General features: G+C 42.1%; 1 protein-coding gene across 2 annotated transcripts in view; it reads right to left on the reverse strand.

The window, feature by feature from the left end:
* RP1 (RP1 axonemal microtubule associated) overlaps window positions 1-27042 on the reverse strand; it is a 627806-nt gene that overhangs the window by 4261 nt on the left and 596503 nt on the right. For both annotated transcript variants that reach the window (XM_033933654.1, XM_033933653.1), the window contains 3 exons: window positions 20594-20672; window positions 16255-16546; window positions 12140-12218 (listed from right to left, as the gene is read on the reverse strand). In XM_033933654.1, coding sequence (XP_033789545.1) covers window positions 12140-12218; window positions 16255-16546; window positions 20594-20672 — 450 coding nt within the window. The remainder of the gene's footprint in view (window positions 1-12139; window positions 12219-16254; window positions 16547-20593; window positions 20673-27042) is intronic.

Here is a 27042-nt window from a genome sequence, read left to right on the forward strand (position 1 = left end):
ACCCCCCACATTATACAGAAAACTTAACTTTCCCTCTAAATGATAGGGGAAAAGTTAAGTTTCCTCTATAATGGGGGGTTCCAACTCCCCAAAACTCCCCCCAACGGCAGCACGAACACTATTGAGTAAACTGGGGGGGGTTCCCCCCTCACCCCCCCTCCTCGGAGCTCTTTAAAATAAACTTTTACGGTGGCACACTGGAGTCTTGCGCTCAATTGTCTGCTCTGTAATGTCGGCACGCCTTTGTCTTGCGCGCTTATGACTGTGAACCCTTCCAACCTCCCAGTCCAAAGGAGAAGTTGGCCAAGAGTTGTATGTGACTCACAACAGTTGCACATGGCAATGGAGAAGTTTTCTGAGGTACATGTATGGCATTTGTAAAATACAGAATACATGTGCTAGGTGCCTATACTTTGGAAGGATCAGTGGTGCAGGCTGAGAAGAGTAAGAATGTGTGAACAGATTTTCTTTCTGTTAGTGAATGAAGTAGATATGATGATCATTAAGAGGTCATCTAACAAACCATTTAAAATGAATCAGCCTTTATGGCTGCTCCTGCCCTAATGGCATGGAGAATGCTTCTTACACCCAGCTTTCAGCCCAGATCTTCTGCATGCATCCAGCTCCTACTTCACGACTTCTTCTAGAGTCCCATGGGAGGATAGTCCACCTCTTTTCATTCTGCTCTCTCAGAGCCAGCTGGCGGAGATGGAGCATTTGGTTCCAGCCTTTCAGGAGCAGGGAAATTGAAGCTGTTGTGGTACTGTCCCAAGCTGGCCTGGCTTAGTTGAGGACATAGAATTAGAAGCTGACTAAGACTGTGGGTAGTGAGAATGACTGGGGTTTATTTTTATTTTTGTTGGGCTTAATTTTGTTATTTATTTTTAGGATTTTTTATTTGGGATTCTTCAATATTGAAGTTTTCCCTTCTACTGTGCATTTTACACACCTATAGTATTGAATTTATGATATTATCTTTTCCCTCTTCCTTCTCTTTATATAGATAAATGTAAGTAATTATTTATTTCATAGGTACAATAGTTAAAATTGTGAGCCCGTTGGGACAGAGAGGGAAATTCAAAGTACCTGATTAGATTTTTGACCATTACTTAAGTCAATTTAATTGTTTTGTAAACTGCTATGAATCCTTTGGGAGATTTAGCAGTATATAAGACACCACATTAAATTAAATTAAAATTATTTGATCATTGCCTTCAACGAAGGCAGTGATAGATTCCTGTTCCTCTGTGGTTATTTTCAGCTTGCAGAGGATGTGGCATTGGTAATTCAGACAATTATGAAAAGGACTTAGTATACTGTAGGTATAGTTCCATTAACTTCCATTAAAAATTCAAATGTGGATCTATCTGTGCTAGGAAGTTATTGCCCTATTTTAATATTACCAATACCGTGAAAGGTTATAGAGAAGGTGGTGTTCAAACAGCTCATTGATTTTTTCATTTGTGGAAGAGACTGGATCCATATCAGTATGACTTCAGAAGGGGGCAGTATAGAGACATTGGTTTCAACGCTTGATTAACTGCAATGTGGAATATAAGGGGTGCTGAAAAGTTCTCAGCCCAACCAATCAACTTCCTAAATTCTGAGCGTTATTTTGCCACTGCTGCTTATAAGAGTGCTATTTTATTTCGTTAAGTGCCAATTTGCAGAAACAAAATTCTACATTTTTGACATTGTTTCAGATCATTGAACCAAAGCCACGTCATTTTCTTCTTGGTTGGGCTAAGAACTTTGCAGGACCCCCTTTTAGACAGCAAAGCATTTCTGTGTACAATTCTGAAGGCCACACCTTCAAAAAGATTTTAAAAGGATGGAATTGGTCTAGATTCTAGAAGAAGGCTACTAAAACGATGTGTGGTCTTCATCATAAGGCTTATGGGGACAGACTTAAAGATCTCAATCTGTATACTTTGGAGGAAAGGTGGGAGAGGGGAGATATGAAAGCGATGTTTTTAAAAAATTATTATTTATTTTGGAATTTATACATACTTCACAAGATAAACTCTTGTTTTAAGAAATATAGATGATAAAAATAATAATACAAATTAGCAATTGCTGCTAAGCCAGAAAATAATAAACAATCTTTCTTAGAGCACTAAATTAGAAAGAGGTAGAGAAGAAAAGAAAAAGGAGTGAAGAGAAACTCCAGTAGAAGAAAAGATAAAAATATCAACACAAAGGCATAGGCTTAACAACCCAATCCCATTATCCTAATTGCCATTCATTGAATCTTTCCAGCTGCCAAGTTTTTCAAGTCCAGAAAAGCTCGCAATTGGTCTGGAGTATAGAAGACATATCGTACTCCCAAATATTTTATCAAACATTTGCATGGATATGCAAGTAGAAATGTTGCTCTGAGAGTCAATGTCTCAGCACCCATTGCTAAAAATAACTTCCTCCACTCCTGTGTAGTTCTTGTGATATCAGGGAATATTGAAACCTTTTTCCCATAATACAAAGTCTGAGGGTTACGAAAGTAAAGCCTCATAATAAGATTTACATCTTGTTCAAAGACAAGTGAAATAAGCAATGTAGCCCTTTCTGTAGAATCAGACAATGTTGTTTTCAATAATTCTGTTACATTTAAAGACTTTTCTAATTGTGAAGGTGTTTCTACTTCTGGTGTAGAGTCATCTTTTTTTTCTTAAGAGGTAGATAATAAATTCAGTTCACTGGCGGAATATGTTCAGAGGAAATATTTAGAACTTCTATTAAGTATTGCTTCCACATATCTAAAGGCGCCACACCAAAAGCCTTTGGAAAATTAAAAAAATGAAGATTAAGTCTTCGATTATGATTCTCTATCTGTTCAATTTTCCTGTTCAAAAGTAACCTCTCCTTAACCAGGTTGTTAGTTACGGCCTGGATACTAACAACATTGCCTTTTACATTACCAATTTCTGAGGACAATTCTTCTTTAGTTGCTGTTAAAGCTTTCCTCAAGACATTAACAGTAATTACCAGGGTGGATATTTCCTGGACTGACCTGGCCACCAGAGAGTTCAACCCCTCAAAAGATTCCCATATCTTCTCAAGGGTAGTCGCCGTCGTTTTTGATGATACAGAGCCGGGAACCGAACTGGCATTCAAATTTCCCTGTTCGCTGCAAATTCTCTCAAGTTCAGCCCTCTGCATCGAGGTTTCCCCTGTCTTCACTTCGGCGCAAGGTTCACCCACCAGGCTCACGAGCTGAGCAGGGTGCGGCGGCGGAATGGATGCTAAAGGGGAGAGAGATATCTCCAGCTCCGAATCTCCTGCCTCTCTTCCAGCTGAAGAACGCTCGGGCACACCTCCAGGTATTTCTGTAGGATTGAGGGAGACTGTTGTGAAATCAAGCATAGTTCTTTGCATTGGGGTAGACGTCCTCACTGCAGTGGGTTCGGGACGGACACTACCCTTCCGTTTAGAGTGTGGCATCTTTGGAACTCCTCCAAAAAAGAAACGCTACCGATTCCGATGTTACAACAGACTCCAGGCTGCCGCCATCTTGATTCTTCTCCACCGTTAGCAATGTTTAAATCCAATTTAGAAACATAGAAACATAGAAAGATGATGGCAGAAAAGGGCCATAGCCCATCAAGTCTGCCCACTCTATTATCCCTCCCCAAACTACCCTCCAAGGGGTCACTCACAGGTGGCATCACCTCTACACTACCCTCGTAGAGATCCGACAAGGGCATCCCATTTTTTCTTAAAATCTTGTATGCTGTTGGCCACGATCACCTGCTCCGGGAGTTCGTTCCAATGGTCTACCACTCTTTCTGTGAAGAAGTACTTCCTCGGTAAGATTTTCACTTTATGCTACCCCCTTTATGGAATAGCAGGTCTGTCTTGAGGCTCACCATTTTTTTTTTTTGCTTAAACATATGTTGGGTTTTTAAAAAAAAAATTATCTTTATTAGCAACTGCAAAGGAGCATACACCCATAAGCAGAGTAATATTATAAGTGGAAAGGGGCACATAGGGCACAGTGCAAGGCAACTATCTATCATTACTGTGGCTAAGACTGTATGATGCTCTTGTCTATAGCAATGCAAATTTATGTTTATTGTGCAAGGTATTAATTCACAGTTCTAAGACACCACGGGTTAGTGAATTGCACTGTCAATTGAGCTGTGGTGAAATGGATAGTTACCGAGCTGCATTAAAATATCACATCATACATTTACTGCAGGGGTGTCCAATGTCGGTCCTCGAGGGCCGCAGTCCAGTCAGGTTTTCAGGATTTCCCCAATGAATATGCATTGAAAGCAGTGCATGCAAATAGATCTCATGCATATTCATTGGGGAAATCCTGAAAACCCGACTGGACTGCGGCCCTCGAGGACCGACATTGGACACCCCTGATTTACTGGGTGCTGTTGTATATGTCCTCTTAAATACTGGCCTGAATGTTTTTATTTAAAAAAAAAAAAGAGAGATACTAGCAAGTGTTATAAGAATCTGTATAATTTGGAAAATTAAGATACCAAATTAATCAAGGCAAATTCCTGAAATTGGTTTACTACATGTTTCCTTTGTGTCAAGTGTTATCTATAGTTAGAAGTTAATATAGATTAATTTCCATTCTGTGGCTGAGCAATAAAAATGCCGAGGTTCACAATTAATGCAAAGCTTTTTTGTAGGAAATATTGTGAGCTAAGTAAATCAATAAGAAGCATTATTCATTTCAAAGTGTAGATATTCTTTTAATTACAGAAAAATATTCTTCCAGCTCTGTGACTATCCTATGATCGTCTAATGTTGGGCACTTATTTTTCAGAAATAATATCTGGATATCTTTTGGACCAGTAGCAAGTAAATTTTAAATATATCTTCATGAGATGTTATAATAAACAATACTAAGTGCCTTTGTTTTCAGCTGTTCTTGGTTGAATATGTTCAAGGACCTTTCATGTATATACCTTAAAACTAATTAGGAAAAATTATTATTTTTTTCTGCTGAAATTAAAGTAGCTGCTTGTGCTTGCACTATTCCTAAGATTGCTTAATCCTGTATATTAGATTTTTAATCTTTGTGACACTGCAGACAAAGAACAAAAAGAAGGCTGCAAAAAATAAATTTACCACATTGTTCACAATACAGGAAAGTTCATCTCAGGTAATTCCCTAAGCCCAGAGATACTTATACATGCATGGGCAAAAGAATGCTAGAAAGCTTTTTACCAAGTAAATACCGATTTTGCAGGGTAAAAGTGTTGTCTGAAAACTGACCAATCCTAACCCAGCTAAAAGAAGGCATAGGGGTTCCACAATGCCCACAGTTCAAGCCAGATTAAGAATAGACCTTTCCAGTTATGTGTCTTGGGTAATGCTAGAAAGGAAAATCGGGGAGTAAACTAATAGAGCAGTGGGTTAAGAACCAGAATTCAAATCTCACTGCTGTTCCTTTTGAACTTGGACAGGTCATTTACCCCCCCCTCCCCCAATTCTATTTTAAAAAAAAGAGAATCCATATTTGTACTTAGCAGGAAAATTAGCATGTGCAAGTTAAAGGATAAAGTCAGTCATAAGTGTAAGTTAATTTAATAATAAGGATATAATTGTTATTAGCAAGCAATAGTAGGTAAACATGTCCTAATTGGTACTAATTAACAGTTACATACGCAACTGCCCTTAGTATTCTAGAAACTGTGCATGCAAATCTGTCATGCACAACTTTTAGGAGGTTTGGACATAGGAGTGGCATGGTGGTCAGGGATGTGCCAAAGTTATTATTACTACTAATAATTTCTATAGTGCTACTAGACATACGGAGCACTATATATCAAAATATAGAAGAGACAGTCCCTGCTCAATAAAGCTTACAATCTGGTCAGCACAGGCAAACTGGACAAGAAGGTGCATTAATACACAGTGCTCAGGAAAGGGGATTACAATGGGAATGATATAAGATCGATATTGGTGCTTAGAAGGTAGATTGGAGTTTGGAATTGAAAGCATCTTCAAAGAAGTGGGCTTTTGAGTCTGGATTTGAATATTGCCAAAGATGGAGCTTGACGTATCAAGTCTGTTCCAGGCATATCGTGCAGTAAAGTAGAAGGAAAGGAGTCTGGATTTGGCCGTTGAGGAGAAGGGTAAAGATAAGAGAGACTTATCTGATGAGTGGAGTGCCTGTGTGTGTGGTGGGGGGTGGGGGGGAGGGGGGTGAAAAGAGATGAGAAAGGAGAGAAGGAGAGATAATAAGGAGCTACGAAGTGAATATACTTGTAAGTCAGTAAGAGGAGTTTGAACTGTATGCAGAAATGGATAGGGAGCCAATGAAGTGAATTGATGATAATAATAATAATCAATATACAGTGGTGCCTCACACAACGGACGCCTCGCACAGCGCACGCTGCGCACAACGAACTTTATGTCTTGATTCGTACAACGAACTTCGTTTCACACAACGAAGTCGCCCGAGCTGCATCCTTCCGCGCAGGCACTGCGCTTAACTGCCCTCTCTCCGCCTGGCTCCCTCTTGCCCCCCCGACTCCCCGACACGATCGGGGCAAAAAGGAGCCCAAGCCCTCTTGCCCCGCCGATTCCCCAACTCCCCGACAATATCGGGCCAGGAGGGAGCCCAAGTCCTCCTGGCCACGGCGACCCCCTAACCCCACCCTGCACTACATTACGGGCAGGAGGGATCCCAGGCCCTCCTGCCCTTGACGCAAACCCCCCCTCCCCCCAATGACCGCCCCCCCCAAGAACCTCCGACCGCCCCCCCAGCCGACCCGCGACCCCCCTGGCCGACCCCCACGACACCCCAACCCCCTTCCCCGTACCTTTCTGTAGTTGGCCGGACAGACGGGAGCCAAACCCGCCTGTCCGGCAGGCAGCCAACGACGGAATGAGGCCGGATTGGCCCATCCGTCCCAAAGCTCCGCCTACTGGTGGGGCCTAAGGCGCCTGGGCCAATCAGAATAGGCCCGGGAGCCTTAGGTCCCTCCTGGGGGCGGGGCCTGAGGCACATGGGCCCAACCCGACCATGTGCCTCAGGCCCTGCCCCCAGGAGGAACCTAAGGCTCCCGGGCCTATTCTGATTGGCCCAGGCGCCTTAGGCCCCACCAGTAGGCGGAGCTTTGGGACGGATGGGCCAATCCGGCCTCATTCCGTCGTTGGCTGCCTGCCGGACAGGCGGGTTTGGCTCCCGTCTGTCCGGCCAACTACAGAAAGGTACGGGGAAGGGGGTTGGGGGTGTCGTGGGGGTCGGCCAGGGGGGTCGCGGGTCGGCTGGGGGGGCGGTCGGAGGTTCTTGGGGGGGGCGGTCGTTGGGGGGAGGGGAAGTTTGCGTCGAGGGCAGGAGGGCCTGGGATCCCTCCTGCCCCTAATGTAGTGCAGGGTGGGGTTAGGGGGTCGCCGTGGCCAGGAGGACTTGGGCTCCCTCCTGGCCCGATATTGTCGGGGAGTTGGGGAATCGGCGGGGCAAGAGGGCTTGGGCTCCCTTTTGCCCCGATCGTGTCGGGGAGTCGGGGGGGCAAGAGGGCTTGAGCTCCCTTTTGCCCCGATCGTGTCGGGGAGTCGGGGGGGCAAGAGGGCTTGAGCTCCCTCTTGCCCCGATCGTGTCGGGGAGTCGGGGGGGCAAGAGGGCTTGAGCTCCCTCTTGCCCCGATCGTGTCGGGGAGTCGGGGGGGCAAGAGGGCTTGAGCTCCCTCTTGCCCCGATCGTGTCGGGGGTGCCAGGGACCACACGGAGTCACCCACCGTACCACCCGATTCGGGTAAGCGCAGGTATCGGTGGGTGGCTTATTTGCGGGGGGGTGCCTTATTTTACATTTTTTTCTAAAAAGGGGGGGCTGTCTTATTTGATGGCCCTGCCTTATCATCGGGGAAACACGGTAGAAAAAAAAAAAAATGAACAGTTAAGTCCCAGTTTTTGCCGCTGAGACTCTGCCCTCTCTCACTGTAAAATTAGACTCTACTTAGTCTGTCTTTAAATTTAAAAAATGTGTGTTGTTTTAAAAAACAATTATGTTTTTAGATGTATCTAAATAAAAATAATAACCAAAAATTTATCTTTTTTTATGTCATCTTAGCATATTTTATGCTACAGAACGAATTATTTTTTTTAACATGTATTGTTATGGGAAAACGCGTTTCACATAACGAACTTTTCGCATAACAAACTTGCTCCTGGAACGAATTAAGTTCGTTGTGTGAGGCACCACTGTATATACCACAAGGCCGTAAAGTTCTATGCAGTTTACAATAGTTAAAAAAAACCAACCAATAAAAAGTTGAATAGAACTAAAAAAGTTAAAAGCCAATAATTAGAGACACTAAAATGATCAAAATAGTGCATAATAAAATTTTTATGAATTAGCTGCCTAATTACTTCGAAAACACATATGTTTTTAGATGTCTCCTAAATTCCCCATAAGTGTCAGTAAGCAAAAACAATTATTCTAAATCCTTACCCCATAACGCTGCTTGATATGAAAAAAAATTTGATGATGTTTTTTAAGTTTACATTCTCTAACAGGCGGAAAAACAAAATTCAGATGTGAGTTTCTCTTATGTCTGTTGGTTGCAAAAGAGAAAAGCTCAATTATATATTTGGGAGCTAAACCAAACCAAACCTTAAAATAGAAGCAACCAAACTTAAACTTCACCCGCGCCTCCATTGGCAGCCAATGCAGTACTCGATAGGAGGGTGTTACGTGATCGTATTTCTTCAACCTAAAAATCAGCCTGATTACCACATTTTGTATTATTTGCAATTGTTGCATATTCTTCTGGGAAATTGCCAAATAGACAATATTGCAGTAATCAAGCCGGCTTAGTATAAGAGACTGTACCAAAACTCTAAATGATGAAACATCAAAATACGCCCTAACGAACCAAAGCTTCCAAAGAGTAAAGAAACCCTTTATACCCAAAGAGTTCACCTGGTTCTTCATAGTCAAGTCCTGGTCCAGTATTATTTCCAAAACCTTAATGGTAGATTGAATAGGATAGCTGAATTTATTTATACGCACGGGCACGGTGAAGCTACAAAAAACTTTGTTTTTCTGAGTTAAGCTTCAGTCTAAATTCAGTCATCCATTGCTCCATTAGACCTAATACTACTGTTGTGGGCATAGTGACATTGACAGAATATGAGGCATGCAGCAGAGTTCTGAACAGACTGAAGGGGAGAGAGTTGGTTTAATGGAAGGCCAGTGAGAAGCAGGTTGCAGTAGTCTAGGGGTGACAGGTGATGAAAGTACGGATGAGGTTCTTGGCAGTTCACTCAGAAAGAAAGGGTCCCATTTTAGCGATATTGTAGAGAAAGAAATAACAGGTTTTGGCAGTCTGTTGGATATGTGAAGGAGAGAGATGAGTCAAAGATTACCCAAGATTACCCCAAGATCCGGCAAGACAGGGAGAATGAGGGTCCCCAGAAATAGAGAATGGGGGAAGAGGAGAGACAGGTTAAGGTGGAAATATAAGGAGCTCAGGGCTAGATTCTTAAAACTTTGCTGTAAAATCTGATGGGCCGCTACACACAGCCATTATTGTAACGATTTCAAAAAGGTGAGTCATTCTCCATAAACCTTGCATGCAAATGATTTTTGCAGAGAGTAACAAAGTTTCGCTAAATTTGCATGTGCCCATCGCTGGTGATAATGATGGGCAAATGCACAGAATAAATGCAAAAATTAAAAATAAACAACAAATCAAAGGTCAGCAGGAGAGATGCCCACTTCCTCCCACTGCCGGTCAATCAACACTTCCCCTTCCCCCCAAACAGCAGTGAGAGAAATGCCCACTCCATCCCACCACCAAAGTCAAGCACCCTCCCACACACACATACACACACAGCAATGGGAGAGATGCCCACTTCCTCCCGCTGCTGAAGTCAAGCACTGCTCCCATGGCAGCGGGAGAGATGCCCACTCCCTCCCGCCACCAAGCAGCACCCTCCAACAACCCACCACCTCTGTTCCCCTTCCCGGTGTATTGTGGGATACACCGGGGAGGGGCCTAGTGCCTGACTGGCAGGTTTATAGACCTGTTTAAGTTTTGATTATGAGCCCCTTAGCCTGTAATTGATTTTCAGAGGTGAACAGCCAGTTTGATTTAGATTCTACTGAATATCAAATTAACATAGCCAAAATCTGGCTGGCAAAGTTAGACATGCAAACAGTTAGAAGATAGTTTTATACAGCTTTCTCTGCATATACAACTATAAAATTCTATAAATGTATGCGTGCAGAAATAGAAGGCAGACAGCAGTGAAAGTTTTTATAGCCGCTGCTGGCATTATTCCTAAATATTCAATAATGGGCTGTGTCTAAGCACCAGCACTGAATATTCGGGTACATGTGGCCATCTATCTCTTGTGCAGTTAAGTGCAATATTCAGCACTTATCCAACTAAATGACATCATTTAAAGATGGGACTGACTTTTTCACGGTCCGGTTTGTGTGTTAAGCTTAAGTAACATAACATAACTTTATTTTTCTATACCGCCTCAATCAAAAGAATTCTAGGCGGTTTACACAAAAGAGAAAAGCTGGACAATCAGTGAAATACAAAATATTAATAGCAAGAATACAGCATATTAACTAAAAGACAATAAAAATTTAAGTTAATGCAGTAAAATTATTATTTTGGGAATAAAACATCAAATTAAGAGATGAATTTATCAAATAATATTGTCTTAATTTATTTTCGGAAGGCGCCTTAAGACAATTTTGCTCCACTAATATAGTTGCCCAACCAGGACTGTTGTTTACTTGCTTGAAATGCAAGCATCCTGTCTAAAAAAGACCTAACTTTACAGCCTAAAATGCTGAATTGGCCTTTAACCACATAAGTGCTGACTCTGCTGACCCCCACAGAATAGCTGGCTTTCAGTTTAGCTGTCAGTGCAGATATTCAATAACACTTAATAGCCCCGAACAAGCAATTTAATTGTCCATGAGCCATATCTACTCAGTTAAATCCCTACCTGCTAAGCACCAATATATGCTTTATCATTCCCTTGTAATTCCCCTGCCTGAGTATTGTGTAGAGATGCACCTTCTTACCCAGTTTAGCTTTCTTGACTACACTCTTTTGAGTCCCCAGAAAAGAGACTTGGGAGTACTTGTAGACAAGTCAATGAAACCGTCCGCGCAATGTGCGGCGGTGGTGAAAAGGGAAACAAAATGCTAGAAATGATTAAGAAGGAGATTACAAACAGATCTGAAAAGGTTATCATGCCTTTATATCAGGCCATGGTACGCCCCCACCTGGAATACTGCGTCCAACACTGGTCGCCGTACATGAAAAAGGACATAGTACTACTCGAAAGGGTCCAGAGAAGGGTGACAAAAATGGTTAAGGGACTGGGGGAGTTGCTGTGCAATGAGAGGCTAGAGAAACTGGGCCTCTTCTCCTTTGAGAAGAGAAGACTGAGAGGGGACATGATTGAAACATTCAAGATATTGAAGGGAATTGACTTACTAGAGAAAGAGAGACTGTTCACCCTCTCCAAGGTGAAGAGATCGAGAAGGCACTCGCTAAAGTTAGAAGAGAAAAGATTCCATACAAATGTAAGGAAGTTCTTCTTCACCCAGAGAGTGGTGGAAAACTGGAACGCTCTTCCAGAGGTTGTTATAGGGGAAAGCACCCTTCAGGGATTAAAGACAACTTTGGATAAGTTCCTACTGGAACAAGCAATTTAATTGCTGGAACAGAACATAATAATAATAATAATAATAGTTTATTTTTATATACTGCCAAACCATCAGTTCATGGCGGTTCACAATAATAATGCACTGGCCATTAAAAGTACAAGGTCATACAGAAAAGGCCAGCCCCGGACCTTCTCACCAACGTCAGAATTGACATTGGGGGTAAGGCTTCTGGGCCGGCAGCGTACAATCGCTGCACCCGCCTGGCCCTTCTGAGTGCTGTGCTGCTGAGCTAGGAGTCCGAGATGTGTCCTCACAGTAGCAGCAGCAGGAGGTAAATAAATCCAGCGGGCGGGCGGGCAGGCAGTCAGGCTTGGAGGGGGAGGGGGGCAGAAGAGGGCAGAGCCTGAAAGGCAGTGAGGGGAACAGGAGGGAGGAAGGGACAATTGTAGGGCCTGAGGAAGGAAAGAACGAAAGAAATCAGCAGACATTATGTTACATTAACTTATGAATGATTTGCCTGTTGAAACTTACCAAATCCTTTCCCATCATGTCCAATTTCAATTCGTTCAAGTTTTCCTACACAGTTTGCCATAATTTTAAATGTGTCAACCTTTACAGATGGAAAAAGCAACAATTAGCTTGAATTTTGAAACATTCCAGTTTATACAGTAGCTTATATACTTTATTTTTTTTTGCTCAAATCACACATTACAGCACATTCAAAGGAACTGAAGAAACATATGATTAACATTATTATTAGTGAATCAATTTGTTATTGGTAAATGATCTAGAAGAATATAAATACAAGCTTGGTCGGGCCACTTAACCCTCTATTGCGGTGTATCACAAACTTTGTGACATGGCACACTAGTGTGTCAGAGCAAATTCCAGGTATGCCCCAACGAGATGCCGGTAAGGAAGAGAGGTGCTGGCTGATTGCTTATAGGATGTGCCTTTTTTTCAGTGAGAGGCACGTCCTGCAGGCAGTCTGCTGGTGCCAACGACTCTCCTCCTCGCCAGCATCTCTCCTCCTTTCCCCGCACTTCCCCTCCTCCAGGATCCCCCACTGAAGTGACAGCTTCAGGGTCACGGCTGGAGGGCCTTCACGCATGCACGTGACATTATCACATTGATGTCCATGTACTTCCGGGTGCCTTCCTGCCAGGGCACCAGGTTTAGTGTGCTGCTGGTTGAAATGTTTGCGGGACACTGCTCTATTGCCTCCAGGTTCAGAGAAATACCGCATGTATACTTCTCCCTCGTATTCGCGGTTTCAGTATTCGCGATTTCGATTATTCATGGTTTTTAGCTTGCTGGCTCCTCCTCCCAAATTACATCAGCTTGCATAGAGAAATCACCGATTCCCAGCACTTTCTTCTCCGTGTTTTGCCTCTCCTTCAGGAACAGGCCAGGTCTCCCACCATGTTATTCATGGTTTCACCATATTCATGATGGTTTTTAATAGAAAACAGCGAATAACATGAAAAAGTTATTTGCGGTTTTTCTGTATTTGTGGTTCTGTTAATCCCCTATCACAGCGAATACGGAGGGAGAAGTGTACTTGAATATAATTCACCTAGAGCTACTACTGAAAAAGTTGTGAGCCAAATTCTAAATAATAAAATAGGGAGGTGAACGATAGACATCCAGGTGATCACTTGTCTTCCCAAAGGAGAACAATATTTCAGTCAAATTGAAAATATAAATGAAGTCTGGGTACCATATATATATAATTCAGGGGATAGTGTGTGCTAATACAGACAGAACAAACAAAAAAAAATTCAGAGGTGATTTTTCTCATTTTATTTTGAAATGACGAAGCAAAATAACTTGATTTGTTGCATTTTTCTTCAAAATGGTAGCCCTCTTATATTAGGGAATGTTAAGCAGGTGAAGTAATGTCAGCTTACTACTATCTTATTTTAGAAGCACTATTTAGGTTTTACAAGTACATAAACCGGCACGTACTCATAGATATTAATTTTGCATAAACTTCTATATCCTGATTTTACAAAGCCATTATATAATATACTTTATATGCCTAAGGGCGAAAGCTAGCAACATGGGCTACTGCTAAGATGTATTATTTTACCTTTATGTAAGAACATAAGAATAGCCTTACTGGGTCAGACCAATCAAGCCCAGTTGCCCATTCTCACGATGGCCAGTTCAGGTCCCTAGAACTTGGCCAAAATCCAAGGAGTAGCAAAAGCCATGCTACCGATCCAGGGCAAGCAGTGGCTTCCCCCGTGTCTTTCTCCATAACAGATTATGGACTTTTCCTCTAGGACAGTGGTTCCCAACCCTGTCCGGGAGGAACACCAGGCCAATTGGGTTTTCAGGCTAGCCCTAATGAATATGCATGAAGCAAATTTGCATGCCTATCACTTCCATCATATGCAAATCTCTCTCATGCATATTCATTAGGGCTAGCCTGAAAACCCGATTGGCCTGGTGTTCCTCCAGGACAGGGTTGGGAATCACTGCTCTAGGAAATTGTCCAAACCTTTCTTAAAACCAGCTACACTATCCGCTCTTACCACAATCTCTGGCAACGTGTTCCAGAGCTTAACTATTCTCTGAGTGAAAAAATATTTCCTCCCATTGGTTTTAAAAGTATTTCCTTGTAACTTCATTGAGTGTCCCCTAGTCTTTGTAATTTTTGACAGTGAAAAATCGATCCACTTGTACTCCACTCAGGATTTTGGCCCACACTGATAGCTATGCCCCTGAGACATGCTATTTTATCACTAACTCATGCTAATTTAGCACAGGTCCTATTTTATGCAATGAGACCTAATTACCAATAACTGAGGCTAACAGTAAAATAACCTTTGTTAAAAGCATCCTAAGTTGATACTGTAACTTCTCCACTAAAATGTCAATGGCAAGGGATTGTGGTCTGGGTGTGTTATAGGCAGGACTAGAGCAGGCCTGAAAAATAAACACAAAGACACAAATTCTCTAACTGGCATCAATTTTTTAGGTGCTACTAGGCACCGAAGCTCAGTAAAAAAAACAAACAACAAAACAGTGTTTAAATGATGTTTTTAACTGGGTTTTAAGGCGCTTAACGGCATCTATAAAAACTGGCGTTGGAATCATGCCTCTGAAGGTGCTTTAGGCCACCTAACGCCACTGTAGGTGTGGCTAATGCGCCTACAGCGGTGTGAGTCACATCAAAGGTAGGTGCCGGAAACATAGTCCTGGAAAACCGACAACGGCACCAGTTACAGAATCCGGGCCGTAGTCCCTATTTCAGAAGGGGATTGCATGTCTGAATCTGCAAAATATCTGCTATAATAAAACCCTTAGCGCGTATGCGCACTTCAAACTCTGTGGTGCCGTGCTCCTGCATGTGCAGTAGGACCCTGCGGCGGTTTCTCAATCAGCACCACTGCCAGGCGCACAGACAGGGACTAGCGGTGTTTCCCCAGCCCGAGGCTGGAACAGGAGCGCAAGCAGCCGCGGTTTCATCAAGCAGCTGTAGGGCATTTGCTAGGCCGGCCCACTTCGATAATGTGATGTGAGCCGCCGTAGCAAAATCCCCGAGGCTGCCCGGGTTAGTGGATGCTGGACAGGGGGATCAGGTAAGGGAGAAGGGATACTACTGGACAAGGGGGAGGTAAAAGTAAGGAAGAAGGGCTACTGCTGGACAGGGGGAGCAGGGAAGGGATGCTGCTGGACAGGGGGGGAGGTAAAAGTAAGGGAGAAGAGCTGCTAGCACCTGTTAATGTAACATGCTAAAAAAAACTAGTATAAACATATAAAGCAAATTATCCGCCTCTTTTATAAAAGCCAGCAGCATAGATCATATGGTAAATGCTCCGATGCCCATAGGAATTGAATGGGCATCAGAGTATTTGTCGCATGCCACTTGGCTGTGCGACTTTGTAAAAAGGGAGGGGGGGTATTTTACTATAGAAAAACAAAACTGAAATACGTGACAATTCCCAGAGTATTTCTTTCTTTCTTGCATATTTCAGTGCAAGAAAAATCTGGTAAGACAAATCAAAATACTGTCCGTTACACGTATCTCTGGAACACAGGCACACGCAGTTATACCAGCTTATGGAAGTGCTCACACCTAAGCACATGCATACCTAATTATACTATTATTCCATGAAGGAAAGTAGACGTCAGTCATAGGATACCTATATATAGGCATACTGCTTTTTTTTTTTTTTTTTTTTAACTTTAGGCTTTAATGCCAACAAAAAGTGCAATACAATTTATATACAAATAATGATAATCAACCAAGCACTTATAATCAATCAGTATCTATATAAAAGATGAAAATTCCCTCCCCCATCCATCATTACCATCAGGAATAATACCAAAACAAAAGATATACCCCCCTCCCGCTCCCACCCTCCCGGATGTGTGGGTGAAAACAACGGAAAATAAAGATAAAGGACAACTATAGCAAATCTACAAAAGATGTCAATGGACCCCAAACTATAGGCATACTGCTAAGAATTACTCCACTAATGTCTGGATATAGAATACAGCTTAGTTTTTATAATGTCTGCTCTTTTACACCATTAAAATTAATTCCTATATTCATTTACAATTGTGCTGTTTCCATCAAACCTTTATCAACTTACTTCTTGAGAGGAGGTTCAAAATTGAATCTCTAGACATACCTTTCCTCTTTCAAAGGGATCATGATGTTCTAATGACTTTGTCAGCTGAATCTCTTTAGATGAGCTCCCGCTCCCAAATAAAGTTATATGCACATTGGCATCTGTGCCTGCTCCTCTCAGGTCGCCTGTATAGACTTTCACCAGATAGTCTACTATATTTTCTGAAGGACCATTTTTCCCATTGGGCATGTGAAATATGTTCCTGTCGAGTTCATTTCCTTCTTCATTAATAACAGAAGATAGTGTAACTTTTCTTCTTATTTCAGGCACATTGGCATCAAGAGAAAACTCTCTATAAATTGGAAATGCACCGTGGTTATTTAGAAATACAACTATTTTTTGCATTCATATAACCTCCCACCCTTTTACAAAACTGTGCAAGAGGTTTTTAGCACCGACAGACGCACTGAATGCTCTGCGCAGCTCTGATGCTCATAGGTGGAGCAGCGCAGAGCATTTTAGCCGGTGCACAAAACCTCTTGCACAGTTTTGTAAAAAGGGGGATTTGTTATTTAATAAACAAGTAGTTCTCTTAACAGTATATTTCAGTTTCTCTTTTCAACTGATGAACTTCATTGAAAAGAAAACCCCAACAGCTGTGGAGTTTTTTGTTTGGTTTTTTTTTGCTGCTTATGGAGTGTGAATGAGGACATAGGTAATTAACAGAAAAAGATCATGAACATTCATATGGAATAGTGAACCTTACAAGCAACATCTTTCACTAAGCTGTGGCAAGCACTAGCACACACTTATCACAGTTTAGTTTATAACATAAGAACATAAGAAATGCCTACACCGGATCAGACCTGGGGTCCATCCAGTCCGGTGATCCGCACATGCGGAGGCTCAGCCAGGCGTACCCTGGTGCATACATTAGTCACTCGTATCCCTCAATGTGTCCTGCAAGAAGATGTGCGTCCAATTTTCCCTTAAATCCTAGAATTTTATTGAAGGAATCATACAAATATACAAGTATACAAAAATATAATATATAATAAACTCATAACAATTAAATTCATAAATATATTTGTCAAACATAGTTCTATTATTCCTCCAAAATATATTTCCATTATCACAGTTTAAAAGGGCTTACAGCAGGACACGCTGAGATGTTCCATGGCAATATGCAATCTGCAAAAGCAAATACATTTATTTTTAAGCAGTGGGGGCATGTGTGGGGGCAGAGTGTGCATGTTTCCATGCTAATCAGTTAGGGGCTGATTCTGTAAACGGAGACTGCCACAGCAGGCACCTAGAAAATGGGCACCTTCCGCTTGTCAATCACCAACATGCGCCACTTCCAGAATCGCAGCTCTTGGGACCCTAGGTGACGGAAATCTAGGCCAGGGTTTCACTGGCCCACATTTGTGGCACCTAGGGTCCTGTCAGAATTGCGGTCAGCAGTGCATAGCAATGCCAAAGTCCAGCACTTCCCCCCCCCCCAACCTCACCCACTTCTGGGCTTCAGCGTCAGTATGCGCGACTAGCCGCCGGTTCCAGAAGCTGTGTAGTGGCGCATTTTTAAAAAATGACTTTTAATTGGTTTTAAATGATGTGGTCAATTACCGTTTTGTTTAGCAACAATCAAAACAAATTAGGTGGCAGAGGGATGCCTACCACCGCCTATCTTTTGGCATCCTGTCAAGAATCCGGTTCTTAGTGCATCTGTGTTCCTTGTTCTTTCTGCCTAAATGCATTACTTTGCACTTTTCCACATTAAACTTCATCTGCCATTTCTCCGTCCATTTCTCTAACTGACACAAGTCACTCTGGAGTTCCTCGTTATCCTTCTGCGAGTAACTTGTGGCCCAGAACTTCCTCTCTGACGTCAGAATTGACATCGGAGGTGAAGGCTTGTGGTTCTAGCGCTTGTACACGCCTGGCCTGGCTCGGGGAGGCAGGAAGAACAAGATCGCAAAGGCAACGCGATCGACTCGCGTTGCCTTTGCGATCTACTGGTCGATCACGATCAACCATTTGGGCACCCCTGGCCTAAGGTATAAATTCAGATTTGTGAGTCCTTCAGGGGCAGAAAAGGAGCCATTATACCTGAATGTGCACAACTTTAATAGCTTTTGGGTCTTGGTATATTTGAATGCAAGTCCCTAGTATACAAAACATCAAAATCTAGCAATCTTGATTGAGTGATTTTAATATTTATATACAGTACCTCAAATCTACAATTTGAAGTGATTAACACATTGTACATACAAAATTAAAATCTACAATATACATCTTAACAACATATAACAACCTAAAAAAAAGTCTAAAAACTCATCACCCTACAGATCTAATTGAAACTATAGATGTGCAAAAGACCTTTGCACAATATGAGGGCCGCTGAAAAGTTCTCAGCCCAACCAAGAAGAGAATGATGTGGAGCCATGAAACTTATAAGTTATTCTACGCTTTTCATTTCATTTGATATCATGGAAACAAAAGTGTTCAAGAAAAGTGTCAAAGCAGCTCCTGATTGGTAAGGCCCGGCTTTAGTACAGGAAGAGGTGGTTGGAGCATACAGTGAGTGATTTCCTTCACTCGCTGGCACTCCGGCTGCCCTCTCCTGGTCGGTGGTTTGCAGTCGGAAAATACCGCGAATGACCGGGACCGTGAACCACCGACTGCGAATTCGCGGGGGAGCACTGTATGCCTGATTTTGTTTTATTTTAGAATTTTTATATAATAATTACACAATCATAGAATTAAGGAAAATACATCATCATAATTATAATGTTATAAAAAAAAGAAATAAAGGAATGCCCTATATATAGGAAAATAGGTGACAACCTGATTTTAACAATGTAAGAATGAGTACACCATGAACTTGAAAATCACTTGCATTTGTATCTACATACTAGGCTGCAGGAAAAACTTGGCACGCCAAAGTACCAGAATTAGCTCCTTCTGCTAAGCTGTTTAGCTGAAGCCTTGCTAAGTCTGTTTCTCTATACTGTTAGTGCGCGCTTGAAAAGCACAGTTATCAACTACAGTGAAGGGTGATGAGTCGAAAGTGCGTGGGACAATCGCGCATCGACAAAACTGCTCAGACAAATACGCTCAGGATGTCCAGATTAAAACTTAACTTTACAGTGCTCTGAGGGTGTGTGTGTGGGGGGGGGGGGGGGGGGGGAACGGATGCGAAACGGAGGGTTCCCCGTTGGGTGTAAGGACTGCCTGACCTGGATTTGGAGGCCATTAGCAGCTAAGTTATTTTTTCTTGCTTTTGCTGTGGATGTTATGAGCTGGACTATACTGCCTTTTGTTACATTCGCCCACTGACTTTCATCTGTCTTAGGCGTGGTGTTTGATACCACCTGGCAGGCGACTTTAGTTGCCTTGTTTTCTTGGACTATTTTTTCAGCATTTGCACATAAACAGCTTTGGTAGGAGTGGAGTTTTTTTGGCCAGATGAAGCTGAACTGAGGCCTTTTTCTCCACTTCTTTTCTTTTTCCCCTTTCTCTTTGGGGAGTGTGAATGTTGTGGGTTGTAAGTCAGGCCTTGTAGTGTTGTTGGGTGTGTGTATCGTTTGTCCGTGTGGGGCTTGTTTTTGAGTGAATAAGGGATATATTCGGGACCTAATCCTTGAGTATTTATTTCTAGGGGAACCCCCCCTCCCATTTACTTAGAAGTGTTGCCGCTGCCATTGGGAGTGGGTTGGGGAAACTCCCCCCCCCCCCCCCCCCACTTAGAGAGGAAAGTATAATTTTTCCCTAAAAACGAAGGAAAAATTACACTTTCCTCTGTAATGGGGGTTCCCCCCAACCCCCCAAAGCAACACTTCTAAGTAAAGTGTGGAGGGGTTCCCCCCATATCCCCCCTTGGAGTGCTTTAAAGTTAAGTTAAGTGCTTTAAAGTTAAGATTTAATCCGGCGCACTGACATCCTGCATGCATTTGTCCAAGCGGCTTTGTGGGCGTGCGTTTGCCCCATGCGCTTTAGTCAATGTACCACAGTGAAGCATGCTGTAGCCCTGCAACTTTCTAGTTTCACGTGGAAATTAAAATAAGCTCAGTCAAAACCTTGAAACTGCTTAACCACTAGAAAACCAACACCCCCCCCCAAAAAAACAACAACAACAAACAAACAAGAAAATGACTTTAAGCTTTCAATGAACTTATAGATGGCAATTGGCATTAGCAGATAATGCCACTAAAATCCAGACTATGTCGGCACTATTCAGATAATGTTAGATAAAGATAGGACAACAGTTATCTGGGTACTGGTGCTGTATATTTGGTATAAAATTTCCATGGCAACTAACAAATATTGGGGAATAATCTTTCTTTCTAAGTGTGGCTGATGCCACCATGTATGAATAAAAGCAAAAGGACAAACTTACTCATTCACGTCAAAAACATAAATTGGATCTTGCTTCATGGCCTCTTTCACATGTATCCGTTTCATATGTAGTGCGCAGTCTGTAATACCAATGGAAAGATGATATTTCAAATAGGATATTGCAACTGTGCTTAAATATATAGCCCCATACATTTTATTGTTTATTGAAAGCTTCTACGCTGCTACTAATGACTGGGGAGTCAATTCAGACTGGTTTACATGAGCTCCTGTAATGGTGCTACAATACATAATAATAATAGCTTTATTTTTTTCTATACCGCCATAATCTTGCGACTTCTAGGCAGTTTACAGTGAAAGAGAGTTGTACAGACAGAGAATTACAGTGTGAGAACAGGTAGAAAGTCACTGAGTGAGCTCTGTAATGGTGCTACAATACATGAGCTTCTGTAAAGGTGTTAACAGTTAGCATGTTTTGTCAGCCATAACAGCAGTTAAACTAAAGTTAAAAATGTTTTAGGACGTGCAAAACTATGCCTGAAATATTTGTAGCTAGAAAGTCTTCTAAGTTGGACATTCTTACAGAAACGCACGCTAAAAACCAATGGGTCCTTTCCCTAAGTGCTAGCGTGTGTTTACCTCACCTTAAAAGCTCTTACTGCATGACATGATGAGGCATCCTGCAGCAAAATCCCAATGGGCGCTAAAAAACATTTCTGAATTTTACTTGGAGGAGGGCATGTTTGGGGGTGGAGAGTACGCGTGACAATGCAAATCAGTTAGCACAGCCACATTACCGTGCATTGGTTAGTGCGGGAAGAGCTTGTGAGCCATCACCACCTATAGCATGGGTTGCACTAAGGGCTCACATGCTATTTTTTGTTAATGACCACATGCTAATGGCAACATTAACGAATGAAACCTAAAATCATACAACCCAGCGGTATATATCACAATCACAAAAGTAGTGTAAAATACCACTTATAAGGAACAATGTACATCAGTATTGTTAAGCCCTTACAGTTTAGGACTTACTATACGGCCTCAGAGATGGAGCCTACGCACAGCAATGCAATCACAAGCTGAGATGATCCGCGTAGTTGTGATACTCCTGCTCCAATCATTGGCCACTAAATACTTTTTTTGTGTGCTATTTTTTTGATAAATATAGTGTTTAACTTAGAGCTAATATAAACCCTTCACCAATCAATACTGAAGATATAGTACTTTTTCAAAAAATCTTCATCAAATACTGTGTATATTATCCAGATTTGAAAAACTAGACCACAAAAACTTATCTTGTTGTTTAGTAGTCTTCACTGTAGGAGTCTTTTTGTATATAAAACCTCAGTTCATGTCCGTCTGCCAATGCGGCCAGCGTTTCGCGGGAATTACATACATCCGCTGCGTCAGGGCCACTGGGACATTAACAAACACACCCACAATCAGTGCACTGTGTTTGTTAATGTCCCGGTGGCCCTGACGCAGCGGATGTATGTAATTCCCGCGAAACGCTGGCCGCATTGGCAGACGGACATGAACTGAGGTTTTATATACAAAAAGACTCCTACAGTGAAGACTACTAAACAACAAGATAAGTTTTTGTGGTCTAGTTTTTCAAATCTGGATAATATACACAGTATTTGATGAAGATTTTTTGAAAAAGTACTATATCTTCAGTATTGATTGGTGAAGGGTTTATATTAGCTCTAAGTTAAACACTATATTTATCAAAAAAATAGCACACAAAAAAAGTATTTAGTGGCCAATGATTGGAGCAGGAGTATCACAACTACGCGGATCATCTCAGCTTGTGATTGCATTGCTCTGCGTAGGCTCCATCTCTGAGGCCGTATAGTAAGTCCTAAACTGTAAGGGCTTAACAATACTGATGTGTATTGTTCCTTATAAGTGGTATTTTACACTACTTTTGTGAACATTAATGAATGGCCATTAATTGGGAAAATGGAAAATCAGCCATTTACCAGCCGTGATAAAAATGGCCTTAGAATGCAGAAAAGAGCATTGTAAGACCACTTTTTACCGCAGCTCAGTATAAAGACCCCCAACATCATGTTTGGGAAGATTGAAGGAACCAGGCAAAGAGGGCGACCTGCAATCAGATGGCTGGACACATTGAAAACAACCACGGGGATAATACTGGAGGACTTTCTGGACTGGCACAAAACCAATTTCTTTTTAGATCCTCAATTCATCAAGTCACTAGAACTCAAGCACAAGTTGGTGGCACCTAACAATGACAACAACGATAGCTACATGCTTAGGGTCTGTCACACTTGCCAGTGTGTGGAAGCAGTTCCTGTAAAGTACACTGAGGAGGCAATTATATGAGTGGGTGCCTCATTTTAGGCACCTCAATATTGCATGGTGAGATCTTGTTCTATAATGGCACCCAGGTGGGACAGATTTCATTAAAAAATGCTAGCATGACTTAGCATTGGCGTGCCTTAAGTTTGCACATTCATAGTTACATCAGCCTGGCATAACTAAAGGCACCTAAATGTGGCAATGTTTGGCATAACTTAGAATGTTCGGTATGTCCGCCTCACTCATGCCCCACCCATATGAATGCGCCTTTGTAATTACGAGCTATACTTCTTACACACCCTGAATAGCATTTAGTAGCTTCACTGTGACTTACCCACACTTAGTTGGAACCTAAGGACAATACTGGGCAGACTTATATACAGTAGTTAGAACCTAAGGACGGTACTGGATGGACTTCTATGGTCTATATCCCAGGAATGTCAACGAGAAACCATTTTTAATCAGGAAATAATAATGTGTGGGGAAGCAAGGCTGATGCCAGAAGGACTTCTATGGTCTGTGTCCCATATGTGGCAAGACAGATCAGGGTGGGTTGGAGTAGATTTTGACGGCACCTCAGTAGCTGGGAAGTACAACCAGTGCAGGGTAGACTTTTATGGTCTCAGTTCTGAAAATGGCAAGGATGGATCAAGAGCAAGTATGCACATTTTATATGACATTCATATCATCTGAATATAGGTCTTGCATATCTCGCGGAGGGGGGAAGATATCTTATAGTGAAACTTAGCAAGTAAAATGTAGTAATATACTGAATTGTTGGTACAACATTGCCTTGATATTGAACGTGACTGTTGAGCAGACTGGATGAACCATGCAGGTCTTTAGCTGCTGTCATTCACTATGAGGCTCATTTTCAAAAGAGAAAAATGTCCAAAAAATGGCATTTGAATGTTTATTAGTTAAAACATCCAAATTGCCATTTTTGAAACACATTTTTAGAGCTGTTTGTCTGGAGTGAAGTCTAAATCTCAAGGAGACATGTTGTGGCTGGGATTAGGGTGGACTTATGATTTGGATATTTTCCTGCAATAATGGAACATTGCAGAGAACATCTAGGGCAAAACTTGAACATTTGAGAGCCTAGACCTGTTTAAAAAATGAATAAGTGCCAAAAAGGTAGCCAAACTGATCAGATGACCTCTGGAGGCATGATGGCATGGCCCCCTTTCTCCGCCAGTGGTTACTGACTCCCACCCACCAATGATATGAATGAAACAGTACATACCAGTCTGTATGACAATTTCAGATGTTATGGTCAGGTGGTTGGTGCAGTGGACTGCAGAAAAGGGGACCTATCAGAAACCTACTGTACTGATGTGACATCTGAAGGTATAAGGACTATTGGGGAGGTATACAGCTAAACTAAACTAAACTAAACTAAATCTTGGATTTATATACCGCATCATCTCCGCAGATGGAGCTCGACACGGTTTACAAGGTTAGGGAAGGAACGGAACTCCAGTGGAATTATATAAGTAAGAGAGGAGAGAGGTTAGGTGTAGGAGTGCCAGGAACGGGACGGGGTTACGTTTTGGAGAAGAGCCAGGTCTTCAGATGCTTACGGAATGGTAGAAGTGGGCTCAAATTGCGGAGAGGGGAAGGGAGACTGTTCCAGAGCTGAGCGATTCTGAAAGGGAGGGAAGAGCCAAGTTTACCAACAAGGGAGATGCCTTTTAAGGAGGGGTAGGATAGTTTTAATTTTTGCGTGGATCTAGTGGAGGTTGGATTTGAGGAATTCCAGGATAGAGGGATAAAAGGAGGGAGGATACCATGGAGGATCTTGAAGGTTAGACAGGCACATTTAAAGTGGACCCTGGAAATAACGGGAAGCCAGTGGAGTTTGGATAGGAGCGGTGAGACATGATCAAACTTACTTACAGCTGAGTACAATAGGTTGTGGATGAGATTTGGAGGGCTCGCAATACATTGTAAGGTGGTTATGATGAGATGTGTACCTGGGACCTTTTATGTGAATTTCACTGCAGTGCCCCCTAAGGTGCCACATTGCTCTGCTGAGATGTCTGTGTGGCCAGTCTGCTAAGAACATTAGCACCTTCTACATCGCAATGGTTGTTTTTTGTGTGGTTTTTCATTTGGATTTTTTTTTCCCAAAAATGATTCAAAAAGATAGACACACTGAGGCAACACATCTAGAAAATGGCCATTTTCAGTAAAAAAAAAAAAAAAAAAGGAGACATTTTCCTGTTTTGAAAATGGTCATTTTCTCTATTGGATTTATGGAAGTCAAATCGGATTTAGATGTCATATTGAAAATGCTTCCTCATTTTATATAAGTGTATATCTACCCACAAAAATGCTTCTGTAGAATTATACATGCAAGTCGTGAATTAAATTGGACAACCAAGTTGTTGAATTGCCCTTTGAATGGGATGTCATGAAAGTTCTAATGTGCTTGGCTGGAGCGTTATCAAAATAAAAATCCAGCCAGATTAGCAGTACAAAGCTGTTGGAGCTCTTCATTCACAGATGGAAATGATGGCATGAATTGAGCTACAGTATGAGCCAGTTTAACTTATTTGTAACATAAGGAAACTTTGTACTGCTCTATATCTACAAAATTTCATTGGGTTCCTCAGTATTCAGCCTGTTCCAATGCTCTGGAAACAAGTAATATTCTGATCAGTTAGATATGACTACAAAATGTTCTTTCAACCTGTTTTTCTTTCCCTATTGCCAGATATAGGATTTCATTTTAAGAAATTCCAGTGTTCTTAGAGAGAAAAGCGCTCAGAAGCATAGCCATCCTGATTTGAAAGTGTACATGAAATTGTTATAGATCCCCCCACATGACCCTCCTACAACACTGATATATTAGAAGTCCTATTTAACACTTGCCCTCCTGCTTAATCAGTCATACTTCTACTTCCTCTCAACTTTCTGATAATTATGAATATCAGGAGCATATAGTATGTTGGGTAGATGAAGTAGTTTGTAGGGATGGGTGGCTATTGTTTTTTTTTTTAATTATTTTATTGATTTTCAAAATAAAATCAAAACAATTAAATTCTTGAACAGGATAATTTCCCATTAAAGAAAATACATAAAAGAAAATGTAATACTGTTACACAAAATTTAAGAAAAAGAAATTTTAGACCACAAAAGGAGAGGGATAAGAAAAGACATCCTAGAAAGCAGAATATCAAAAAGAAAAAAAGAATGAAAACTCACCGCTACAACAACCAGGAACAAGGAAACAGCCTAAACAGGAGTACATTAAATCATAGGCAGGGAACGCTGGGGGGGGGGGGGGGAAGAGAGGGGGTATGGCAAAAGCTCTCTCTGGACTCTCTCTCCTTTCCCATGGTCTGGCATATTCCTTCCCTCCCTCTTGCTGTGGTCTGGCATCTCTCTCTTCTCTCTTTCCATCACCCTTCTCTGGAATCTGATATCTCTCCCTTCTTTGAGTCATCTCTCCTCCCTCCCAGTGTAACAATTTCTTCCTCCCTCCTCTCCATCACTATCATGTCCAACAATTCTACCTCTTTCTTCCTTTCCCCATGTATACCATCTCTTTCCCTCCCACTCCACAAACCTATGGCCAACATTTATCTTTTTCACTTCCTTCACTCACTGGCAGCATCTCTCTTTCCCTCCCTTCCCACCATCCCACATGCATCTCTCTATCCCTCCCTTTCTAACCCCAAGCCCATGCAGCATTTGTCCTTCCCTGCCTTCCCAAACCCCTCCCAGTCCGTGCAATATCTGTCCTTCTTGCTTTCCCAACTCCCTTCCCCCGTAACCCATGCAGCATCTGTCCTCCACACAGCACCCCCGCCCCCTTTCAGCTGGATTCTGTGGTACGACCTCTCCCCAGTTCCTGACTCCCCCTCCTACCACCTCTCTGTTACTGTAATTTAAAATCTTCAGGCAGCTGGCAGCGCAAAGAAGTGAGCATCCCGCTGTTGGCCTGCCCTGGAAGTTTTCTTTCTGCAGCACTTCCTCTTTCCATGTAGGCAGGACGCTACTATTAATTATTTCTATAGCGCTACTAGACATACGCAGTGCTGTACAGAGTCACAAAGAGTAAGAAAACAGTCCTTGTCTCTTTCATATGTGCAGAACACAGACAGAACATCACACAGGACAGAATAACAAACCACAAATTAAAAACAGAAAAATATA

This window comes from Geotrypetes seraphini, chromosome 2, assembly GCF_902459505.1.
Source record: "Geotrypetes seraphini chromosome 2, aGeoSer1.1, whole genome shotgun sequence".
Taxonomy (NCBI): Eukaryota; Metazoa; Chordata; class Amphibia; order Gymnophiona; family Dermophiidae; genus Geotrypetes; species Geotrypetes seraphini.